General features: G+C 43.5%; 3 protein-coding genes across 3 annotated transcripts; 1 reads left to right on the forward strand and 2 right to left on the reverse strand.

The window, feature by feature from the left end:
* Positions 1-7,078: 7,078 nt before the first annotated feature.
* On the forward strand, positions 7,079-7,813 carry LOC131689852 (5-hydroxyisourate hydrolase). Its single transcript, XM_058975194.1, has 3 exons — positions 7,079-7,227; positions 7,288-7,558; positions 7,616-7,813. The coding sequence occupies exons 2-3, from the start codon at positions 7,304-7,306 to the stop codon at positions 7,703-7,705; spliced, it is 345 nt and encodes a 114-aa protein (XP_058831177.1). The 5' UTR covers positions 7,079-7,227; positions 7,288-7,303; the 3' UTR covers positions 7,706-7,813.
* LOC131689847 (prostaglandin reductase 1-like) lies at positions 7,703-9,047 on the reverse strand. The gene is made up of 3 exons (XM_058975183.1): positions 8,893-9,047; positions 8,686-8,828; positions 7,703-8,619 (listed from the first exon to the last, which is right to left on the reverse strand). Exons 2-3 carry the CDS (start codon positions 8,789-8,791, stop codon positions 7,739-7,741), a joined length of 987 nt encoding a protein of 328 aa, XP_058831166.1. The 5' UTR covers positions 8,792-8,828; positions 8,893-9,047; the 3' UTR covers positions 7,703-7,738.
* Positions 9,048-9,979: 932 nt separating this feature from the next.
* Positions 9,980-11,254, reverse strand: LOC131676488 (prostaglandin reductase 1-like). Its single transcript, XM_058955551.1, has 2 exons — positions 11,008-11,254; positions 9,980-10,948 (listed from the first exon to the last, which is right to left on the reverse strand). The coding sequence occupies exons 1-2, from the start codon at positions 11,234-11,236 to the stop codon at positions 10,062-10,064; spliced, it is 1,116 nt and encodes a 371-aa protein (XP_058811534.1). The 5' UTR covers positions 11,237-11,254; the 3' UTR covers positions 9,980-10,061.
* Between the last annotated feature and the right edge of the window lie 326 nt (positions 11,255-11,580).

Genomic DNA, 11,580 nt, shown 5'->3' on the forward strand with positions numbered 1-11,580 from the left:
TGTACAGATAGCTCGATTGTTCTCTGGCCGACTTGCTGTACTTATCGTAACAATTTGAAACCACCAGTTTCCAGGTTCCGCTTGAAACAGTTGGCCACTCTTTTCGTCTTTTTTGCGGTCTCCTACTTTCGATTTCCTGCCGATTTTCCTAAGTCTTTTATTCCGTTGGTAATAGTTGATTTGGTCACTTTCAACAATTTCGCCAACTTGGCGTGGGAATAGTTCGGATTTTTGCGATTCACGAGTAAAACTACACATCTACATAACTGCTAAAGCAATCGAAGCTGCTGCAACGGAGAACAAACTAGATAATTCTGCTTCACATATTCTTCATCCTGCGGGTTGGTTCGGAATAACGAATCTGCACAACCGAAGTCGATCAATCTACATGCAATCAGAGAAAATAGAAACTCGTTAAGTTTGCTTGCGAATATCTGATGCTGAACACAGTTAAAGTCCACAAGCACCATGCTGTAAATCTACTGGGAAGACTTGACTAGACTAGGAAGTATTCTCAACCCTACTCGGAACGACGACCCAAAGATGGCGCCTCAGTTGAAAAATTCTCGCAACCCAAGTAAAAACTCTCAATCCTCACCAGATCGTCGTCCGAAGGATCAAGCTTCAGCAGTAAAGCTTCTCGAAAGCAAGCCATAATCGACAGTTCGCAAACAGCCTTCTACTGAACGCCACCAGAAAGTGCTCAAGTCTCCAAGAGAAGTAAGATGTTATCGTTCGCAAGAACGTCCACCCCGCCCACTTGAAGTACCCTCGAAATCTACTGATTGCAAACCATCAACTGGATCGCCAACGTGCAAGCCCACCGAAACTACCATAAGGAAAAAAAACTTCTTCAATGGCAGATATCATTGTCAACTAGAAAAAGGAAGGAAAGAACATCTCCGTTATCGAGGTAACCATTCAACCTATAATCGAAACGAAAAAAAACCCAAAAAGTCCTTACCGGGTAGACTTCCGACAGTCGATTTGAACGCAAGATGGCGAATAGCCGCGTTATGTTTAACAAGGACACTTCAGACTTTGATATCAACAAACCTAGAACTACCAGCGACAATTCGGAAACTGTCCGGTTCAGAGCAGGGTCACAACCGACGATAGTTCTAGCAGATATTGCGACAACAAAAACAACCAAAACTGCGAAGAAAATGATCGAAAACTACATGGAATCGGAGACGGATGACGAAGGAGATGGCGCGACAGCGACCACCGTAGAGACTACGACCACTACAGTAGCGCCCACTAGGAAACAACCACCCAACGACCGGAACGATTCATCTCCTGTATAACGAAAAACTGAAAAGGTGAAACAGAGCTAGGCCCGATCATCCACGTTTCAAACGCTTTCAAATCGTCCATTTCTAGCAGCCCCACAAAAAAGCTGCAACCGACAAAGATGGCAGCAATATCGATCGTTTCGTCAACCCCGCCGTTAAGTGCGTGAACACGAAAACGATCAAACTCTTCACGAAGCCCACCATTGCCTCGGATAACCGGGACAACGTAGTCATCGATATCCAGCAGGCCATATCCTCCCGTGAATCTACTGACCCCGATTCCAGTTTTTCCGGACGACGAGACAGGTAAACTTGGAAAAACTTCCACGGAAGCTTGGAAAAGCTTCCACGGAAGCTTGGAAAAGCTTCCACGGAATCTTGGAAAAGCTTCCACGGAAACGTGGAAAAGCTTCCACGGAAGCTTGGAAAAGCTTCCGTGGGAAAGGTTCCACGAAACCTGGAAAAGCTTCCACGGAAGCTTGGAAAATCTTCCATGGAAGCTTGGAAAAGCATGGAAGCTGGGAAAAGCTTCCACGGAAGCTTGGAAAAGCTTTCGCGGAATCCTGGAAAAGCTTCCACGGAAGCCTGAAAAAGTTTCCACGGAAGCCTGGAAAAGCTTCCACGGAAGCCTGGAAAAGCTTCCACGGAAGCTTTAAAAAGCATGGAAGCTTGGAAAAGCTCTTACAGAAGCTTGGAAAAGCTTACACGGAAGCTTGGAAAAGCTTACACGGAAGCTTGGAAAAGCTTACACGGAAGCTTGGAAAAGCTTCCACGGAAACTTGGAAAAGCTTCCACGGAAACTTGGAAAAGCTTCCACGGAAACTTGGAAAAGCTTCCACGGAAACTTGGAAAAGCTTCCACAGAAGCTTGGAAAAGCTTCCATGGAAGCTTGGAAAAGCTTTCACGGAATCTTGGAAAAGCTTCCACGGAAGCTTGGAAAAGCTTCCACGGAAGCTTAGAAAAGCTTCCACGGAAGCCTGGAAAAGCTTCCACGGAAGCTTGAAAAAGCATGGAAGCTTGGAAAAGCTTCCACGAAAGCTTGGAAAAGCTTTCACAGAAGCTTGAAAAATCTTCCACGGAAGCTTGAAAAAGCTTCCACGGGAGCTTGGGAAAGCTTTCACGGAAGCTTGGAAAAGCTTCCACGGAAGCTTGGAAAAGCTTCCACGGAAGCTTGGAAAAGCTTCCACGGAACATTCCGATCTTCGAGGAAGCCTGCCGAATAACCAATTTGTAGAAGAGAGGTGAATAAGCCGAAGGTTGTTCCTACGACGTAGATGCCGAATTGCTTCGTTCGCTGCGAGCACGACGAGTTGGACGAACATCTCAGATCGGTTGAGGCTGCGCGTTTCGGATAAGGTATCGAAGTTTGTTTTGTACGGCTGAGCATGTGAAGAAAATCAGAACTACGGGGCCGTTTGTGCCGGAGTGTAAACTGACGGTTGACGTGACCGGATCGGATGAATGCTTGATGAGTTTTAACGAGTAGGTTTCCAAGTTTAGCAACAGCAAGTTGGCGTCGGATTTGTTGAGTACATCCGTAACGTCAACGGCCACCGATGCAAGGGTTAAATCGTTGATTTCCGAGTATGAACTGGTGAATGCTTAGGAGAAAAAGGAGAAGTTCATTTTGATGTTACGAATATTACACAAATGTCGCCGGAATTGGTGAAAAATGTTATGATGTAGACAATTTGACAGGAGAGAAACATTGACGAGGTCGCTAGCTTAGCGAATGATCAGAAGACAAACGAAACGGTCTACTACGGCAACTTTGACGAAACCACGGGATAAGGTTCTTCAGGGTGTTGGCCACCGTAGTACGGAAGCCGTCAAGAAAGCTAAGAAGATCTTCTAAAATGGTGAAAAGGCAACGACTCTCGTCGCAGTTAGACAAAAGGATATTCCACGCCATCAGTCAACAGCGGTGATGACTGAAGAAGTACAAACCAAATCCGGCCAGGAAAAGACGATGCTTAAGGACCAAACTGACCAATATCGAGAGTACAAGAGAAATTAAATTAAGAAAGATCGTAAGTCGAAAGAGGAACCAGCCGAAGTAAGGCAGCAAGTTGCCAAGACTCGGCAGGGTAATGGAAGCTCCTACAAGCTCCATTCTACATTCCTGATACCGTGTCTACGAAGACATGATATGTTTGGGACTACTTCGCAGGAGCAGTGGCGTAAGGACAGTACATGCTGTATCCCTTCAGGTATTCGGATGGGCAGAGTGCAAATAATGGCGAATTCGCACTATTGAGGAACTCACTGATTCGGTTCATCAAATGTATGCTCCAGGATCTTAAAGGTAATAGGTAGAATGCCAATTGGATAGGTCTTTAGTTTGTGGAGTGTGAGGATTGACAGACTTGACAGAATTGATGTGGAATTAGTTTTTTTTTCCACACGGGAAAGAAGTGGAGTATGAAAAAACACAAAACATAAAGAAGGCCCATAAGCCCTCTCGGTCTCCTCGATGCACCACAATTCAGCAATTGTCTGTCAGAGGTTTTCTAAAACTGATGCACGAAATAGGCTTGATGCAATACCGTCAACCTAGGGAAGGTAAAAATGTCAACCAATACATTTTGCACTAACTCTTAATCGTACTCCTACTACACTGTTCACCTTAAATTAAGCAGGTACTTTTAAACAAAATGTAGCGCAAATTGGATTTACGACAATCTGTTGCCAACCTGTTTGGACGACACAGTAGAAAAGAAATTTTTCAAGCGTTCTCGTGTGAATTTTTTAAGGATTGTTTTGAAGGCAAAAAGCTTGAAGAAAAAAGAACTGCTTCGCCCACCTAAACTAAGTGTCAGAATAAAGAAAAATTTACTGTCAAATGTCAAAAACAAGGGCGGGGGCAATTAACACGCAAAGTGGTCCGAACACTGGTATATCAAGCTCAACTGTCCACTGTATCTTAAAGAAAAACCGACAATTTATCATAAATATTAGGAAGCACCAAAATATACCACGAAACAACGCTAAAAAATACCAATTTGCTGCAGTACACTTCACCGTAAACACTTTGCGAATGGAAAAATCATCATTTTGGATGATGAATCATACTTTACATTTTGCACAGCATATCAAGTAGAAACGATGGCTATTAATTATACTGACAACATCGGAGCAACAGTAGACGATGTAAAAAAGCCCGGCAAATCGAAATTCGAGCCGCAGGTGTTGGTGTGGCCGGCAATTTCTGAGAAGGGTTTTTAGTACCTCTAACCCGTCCATACAAAGCTATTTGTATTTTTCGACAGTTTATAAATGCAATGAAATATCATTTTCAATTCGATGTTTGTTTTTTCAAATAGCGTACACTTAAATTTAGTCTAAAAACTTGCCGAACGCATGACAGGAGCATTCGGCACGAACGTGAAGTGCTACCCAAACCGTGGGTTAAAACCAAGGACATGAAACGCAAAGTTTGCTTATCGGAATCCCCAAAACGTACGCACAGGGTGTCGACATTGTTGGTTGTTGACTGCCGTCGCTGGAGATTCTGCTGAATTTGGAACAGCGGCGCTGTTCGAGAATTTGTCGGTTGTCTTCTACGTGAAGTGTGTTGTCGTGCTTCTTGACAAGAAACTGACAAGGAATGTAAACTGGTTCGATGTTCTTTCCATGCATGGGCAGTTGAGGCAAGCAGTTGAAGTTTACCAATGTCTGTTGTCCGAGCTCGTCCAGCGGCAAGTTTTGGTGCTTTAAGACTTTAACGTTTTTGATGTAGGTGCTTACCATTCTCTTCCTTTTGTCTGCATTCTTCTGACCAGCTTTCGATAGAAAAAACAAAGTTTCGATGTGATTGTCGACTATACGTTTATCCTCGTACCGTTATTATAATCATTCCTGTTACTGTGACCATTTTCTTAGCAATAAATGAAACTAAGAAGCCCTCACTTCGAATGCATACCGTAGCAGTTGACTTAAAGTCTTGACGTGTTCGCCCGTCTGCGATCACTGAAGGTAAACATTGAGCTGAGGCTAACAAAATTCTACATTATCCAATTGCATCACGTGAGGAACAAAATACCGATAACGATCTTTTGATTAGTCGATGAAGGTAGCTGAGCTAAGATACGAAAAAGGGGTGACCTCTACCAGTCCCCATCAATCGTTACAAGCATACAAATACGTTTTGTGTCAGTTTTGGGTTCAATGTTCAATTAGGTGTCCACTCAGCTTTAAGCTATTGACGAGAAGAACCCGAAACACGAAAATGAGACTACACACCAGGAAGTCTTCGCCCAGTTTGTACTTGTTGCGGATGATCTGGCAAGGTATTTAGGACGTCGTTGCTGTTTCACTTCCCGGAACATTCTTACTATCTGCACCCTCGTCCAATGTTTTTTTGCTTTCGTTTCTGTTGAGCGAAAGCTCAATGTAAATGAGAGAAGTATGTGTCTTTCAATACGTTCTGTAGTTGACTTCGGATTTACGCAGAGCCTTCTATCGCTTTTGACGATACAGCACTCCAATACTCGCGTTCGTTTCTCAAAAAAGATCGCCAAACACAGCTTCCGAAGCTCCACGATCTTTAAAAAATATGCGGGCGATAATCAATGCACCTTAGCTGTTCGTCAAACTGTTGAACTCGTCCTCCAACCCGAGAATTGTGGTTGAATAATTTCCCCGTTCGTGAACCGTCAACAGTTCCAAAAGCTCTTGAGTCATCCTGCTCAAAGTTAATTTTGAATAATACTTTAAACGACAACGAACGCCAGTGTGAAAACCATACGAGCTAGCCAGTTCGAATCTTCAACTGCTGAATTTCAACACACCCATATACTTTGCAGTCGTCCTTGTTTATTTCTGCAATATCCTACTGATGTCTCTAAAACTCTTCCCACTTCTCCAATTCAACCGTGCTACACTGATTCTTCGCGTTGAAATTACCATTTTAAGGATACAAACATACGCTCGTGTTTCTCAATTTTTTCTTTCGCCTATCTTTTATCTGACACACCCACAACCAATCCAGCAAAGGGCGAGGAATTAAGAAGGTACTGCCAAGGCCAATCTTCAAAAGATTCTATTTTACGAATCGATTAGAAATTCGTTTCCTGGGCCTCAACAGGTTCTTCCGCATTGCTGCATTATGTTTGCTTCTAGAAGAGCTCAGACATCTGGAGAATGGCTTGCTGAATATCTTCCTTCGCTTCCAGATCTAAGATCCTCGCCACCAGTTGTTGAGTAAGTAATTCTTCCGGAATAAACTATTATTTTTAAAATTGGTTTCTTTATTAGGAGCTAAACTTACAGTGCTTACGAAGTGTCAAATGCTTCTACAAAAGCAAAAGTGTCTTTTATTCCGACCAAGCAATAATTATAATCAATATTACTTGTCATAATCAACAATTATTATTATAATATTCTTACTCGCCCACTTTTTCGTTTAGAACTAATTTAGAAGCACGATTTATTGTTAAAATGTTTGGCATCGCTGCTAGGAACCCGTAGCTAGAACCATCAATTCGACATGGACTGGAAGTTATGGAACCAGTATAAATGACACGAACTGTGTTTCGTACAACTCACGCTGTCAGGGGTGCGCTGGCGCTCTAAGAGCTTTCGGCTGGGCGCGTAAATAAGTAGCCTTCCGTTACGAACTTTCTACTTGGATAGGCCTCAGAAACTTACGGGTACTAGGAACACTTCCTGTTCGGAACTCAAACTTTCAACCAACGGCCTATGAATGGTAGCTCCGTACCTTTTCCCCAACCGATCCAATTCTTAGAATTATTAATTTACTTGAACGGTGCACATTTTAAACCATGCTCCCTTCAAGTCGGCAGTTTGGTGGTTTGTCAAACGATCGTGTTCGTCGCTTCGCATTTCCCCACTAATCCAAGGTCTTATCATAAAACTTGTTTACCAAACTACAAGTCATCTCGGTGTGTTATCTACAACAGAGGGTAATTTTGTGAGTATTTTAAACGTTTTTTTCTGGTTCGGTTCCTTACTTTGTTAGTTCATTTTGCAGCATCTCGTGAAGAAGAATGGGCCTTTCGACACACATCCTGGACACTAGCCGGGGCAAACCGGCTCCGAATGTTGCGATTAGCTTGCACCGGGAGGAGGTCAATTGCAGCTGGGAAAAGGTAGGTGAGGGAACAACCGACTCCGACGGACGGTTTAGAGGCTTTTTCACGGAGGATCCAGCTGCGTTTTCTAATGGAACGTATAAGATTCGATTCGAAGTAGGGCAGTACTATGAGCAATTAAAGATCGATACGTTGTATCCGTATGTTGAGGTAGGTGGATCAAGTTTATGCAACGTTGAGTGAGATTTTAAATTAAATCTTTTTCAGATTGTGTTCAACATCTCGGACGCTAGCCAGCATTACCACATTCCACTGCTGCTGAACCCGTTCGGATACTCTACCTATCGTGGATCGTGATCGTGCATATAAAATTTTATTCAATGATAAATTTTAAACTTTGATAACCGCTTTGCCGGTATTCCCTCCCGTCAACATTCCAATAAAACCGTCAGGCATGTTTTCGAATCCTTCCGTGACTGTTTCATGATACTTCAGTTTCCCCTCCTGAATCCACTTCAGATTCTGCTCGATGCCCTCCATGTAACGAGCCTTCCAGCGGTAAACCAAAAACCCTTCCTGTTTCAGCTGCTTCCATACGTAGTCCCGCTGGGGATCCGTTACCTTCGCCGCCTCCGAGTTATAGTTGGAAATCGTTCCACACACGGATATTCTCCCGAAAACATTCATCTGTCCGCAAACGATCTCCGTAATCTTACCTCCCACATTATCGAAATAACAATCGACTCCCTTCGGGGCGGCCTTCTTCAGCTCCTCCCCAATATCGGCCGTCTTATAGTTGATTGTGTGATCAAATCCGATGCTTTTAAGCCACTCGCACTTTTCGTCCGTTCCGGCAATCCCAATCACCTGACAACCCTTAATTTTAGCGATCTGACCAACGAGACTTCCCACCGCACCAGCCGCTCCACTAACCACCACTGTTTCCCCCACAACCGGTTTACATATCTCCAGAAAACCAAAGTATGCCGTATTTCCGGGCATTCCCAGTACACCAAGACCAAGCGACAGGGGTTCCTTTCCGAAGTCCGGTAGTACGTACGGTTTCAGCTCACCCTCGTCCGGATTGCAAACGGTGTGCGTACGCCAACCAAAATTGCCACAAACGAAGCTTCCCACGGGGTACTTTGGGTGCTTACTTTCCAGCACTTTTGCAATCTGACCACCAATCATGACCGAGCCGACGGGGTACTGCAGCATGTAGGGACGCATGTACGGGTCCACGCTCAGGAAGACGGCTTCGGCGAGGAATTCTGAAATGAAAATTGATTCGATCAAAAACAACAATGTTGCCCCGGAGGTGTTATCACTTGTGTTACCATTGTCTTTGATAGCGGCAACAGTTTCTTCTTCCAGGCGGAAGTTTTCGGCAGTTGGCAAACCGGAGAAAGCCTTGGCGTAGATCCATTTTTTGGCAAGGACCATTTTACTCTGTTTGACAATTGAACGGTCGTTGAAGAATCTGGAATTGAACTTTTGGTTAATTTTACTCACTGAAACTACGCCGATTTTGCCGGAGTGCTTACCAGGAATGCAATGATGGAAGGTGCAACAATATGCGCCCTTTTTATCAAATTATTAATCACTATTACTTATCTCGCCAGTGCACGGAAAACACTCACCGGACAAATACACAACAAACGAGAATGCCAAAGAGAATAGTGAAAGAGACGCAGAGTGAAAATCAGTCAAAACGGCAACACTCCCTTTACGATGATTTCAACACTAGAATTTGGCAACCGTTTCCAAAGGCAGCACTTTAAATGACTCCTATTATATTTTGAAAACAAACCTTTTGTCGATCGTTGAATTTGTCAAAGAGAATAGGAAAAGAGACGAATAGTGTGAAGCCAAAAATACCTTATTGAGCAGACCAATTGTGCAATGTAAATAAACATTACTCATGTCTGAGTTGGAGGAGATAAGTATTGTAAATCTATCAAAAAAAAATTTAAATTTTCGTCAGAATTTAGTGCAATCGTGATTGTAAGATGCATTCTAGAGTCTATGTATGAGTAAAAACAAGTTTTAGAATTATTTCATCTCTTTGTTTCGAAATGCACATCGTTTGATATACAAATTCAACGATCGACAAAAGGTTTGTTTTCAAAATATAATAGGAGTCATTTAAAGTGCTGCCTTTGGAAACGGTTGCCAAATTCTAGTGTTGAAATCATCGTAAAGGGAGTGTTGCCGTTTTGACTGATTTTCACTCTGCGTCTCTTTCACTATTCTCTTTGGAATTTGTATATCAAACGATGTGCATTTCGAAACAAAGAGATGAAATAATTCTAAAACTTGTTTTTACTCATACATAGACTCTAGAATGCATCTTACAATCACGATTGCACTAAATTCTGACGAAAATTTAAATTTTTTTTTGATAGATTTACAATACTTATCTCCTCTAACTCAGGCATGAGTAATGTTTATTTACATTGCACAATTGGTCTGCTCAATAAGGTATTTTTGGCTTCACACTATTCGTCTCTTTTCCTATTCTCTTTGGAGAATGCTATATTCTTTGCGTAGTGTTTGTGTGCTAAAATGATTAGTTACTGTTCGGATGAAAACTGAGAAAGTCTTGTATTCGCGTTAGGAATTAAAACGAAACTCAAAAATGCAGTTAGGTGGATTATTCGATTTTTAATCATCTTTTATTCGTTAGCATAACATTAGAATTTGTTTTTATATGTCAAATCTTTACAACGGCCTTACCCGTGTTCGCCCCGGACAACATTCCAATGAACGCTGCTGGCAAATTATCGAACCCTTCGGTAACCGTTTCCCTATAAATCAACCGTCCCTCCTGAATCCACTTCAGATTCTGCTGAATCGCCTCCAGCCGACGGTTATTCCAGCGCCAATTTATGAAACCTACCTGGCTCAGCTGCTTCCACAGGAAGTCCGGCTGAGGGTCGGCAACCTTCGCCTTTTCCCCGTTGTAACTAGAAATCGAACCACAGACGGAAATCCTCCCAAAGACATTCATCTGCTCGCGAACGATCTCCGTGATGTGTCCTCCCACGTTATCGAAATAGCAATCCACTCCCCTCGGGGCAGCCTTCCTCAGTTCGACCTCAATATCGCTGGTCTTGTAGTTGATCACGTGATCGCACCCGAGTCCCTTAAGCCACTCGCACTTTTCGTCGGATCCGGCGATCCCCACCACTTCACATCCCTTAATTTTAGCAATTTGACCAACAAGACTTCCCACAGCCCCAGCAGCTCCACTAACTACCACCGTTTCTCCGGCCACCGGTTTACAAATCTCCAGAAATCCAAAGTACGCCGTAATTCCAGGCATTCCCAGCACCCCGAGGCCAAGCGAAAGTGGTTCATTGCCAAAATCTGGCAACACGTACGGTTCCCAGTCCGGTTCGCTGTGGTCCGGCTGGCATACGGTGTGCGTACGCCAGCCAAAATTTCCGTGGATGTAACTTCCCACCGGGAAGCTTGGGTGTCGGCTTTGCAACACTTTGGCAACCTGACCGCCGACCATTACCGAACCGATCGGGTACCGTGCCATGTAGACACGGATGTAGGGGTCGACGCTGGCGAAGATGGCTTCGGCGAGGAATTCTGAAAAAGGTGGTAACTATTAAATTGGTTATAGTCACTACGACCTACTAGTTTCTTACCATTATCTTTGATATCGGGGAGAGTTTCCTCTTCTAAACGAAAATTTTCCCTGGTTGGTAAACCGGTAAAGGCGCGGGCGTAAATCCATTTCTTCGCGACTACCATCTCTGCCGCCGAACTGATCTTGTGTGGGTAGACTTTGATAGCCGGCTTTATCTTATATACATATTCAAATGGACTATCATGTAGCAGTTTATTGCACTCATGCTCAACGGACGTGATGTTCATGGATAACCGGCTACGGTTCGCGTGGTGTTGAAGACGTATTGCATTTTGAAATAAAATCGTTTGGTATGTGATGCACGTCGGATATGAGTTCGCTTGAACAGAAAACATGGGAAACATCCTTGGTAATGACTACGCCGGACGGAGCTTGGATCGGATAATATTTAAAAGGTACACTTTGTTAGTGACAGCGACGGGGACCAGCTGCATAACAGACAGGAGCGGAAACGCTATCGACTGGAACTCAAAGCGATTACTAAAGAAATATGTCATTCAACGCACCTCTTGCAAATTGACTCTTTATTCAAAGAAAAAACGACTGCCCCGGCAGCCGAAAATTAGTCTAC

The sequence above is a fragment of the Topomyia yanbarensis genome, chromosome 1 (genome assembly GCF_030247195.1).
Source record: "Topomyia yanbarensis strain Yona2022 chromosome 1, ASM3024719v1, whole genome shotgun sequence".
In the NCBI taxonomy this organism is placed as follows: Eukaryota; Metazoa; Arthropoda; class Insecta; order Diptera; family Culicidae; genus Topomyia; species Topomyia yanbarensis.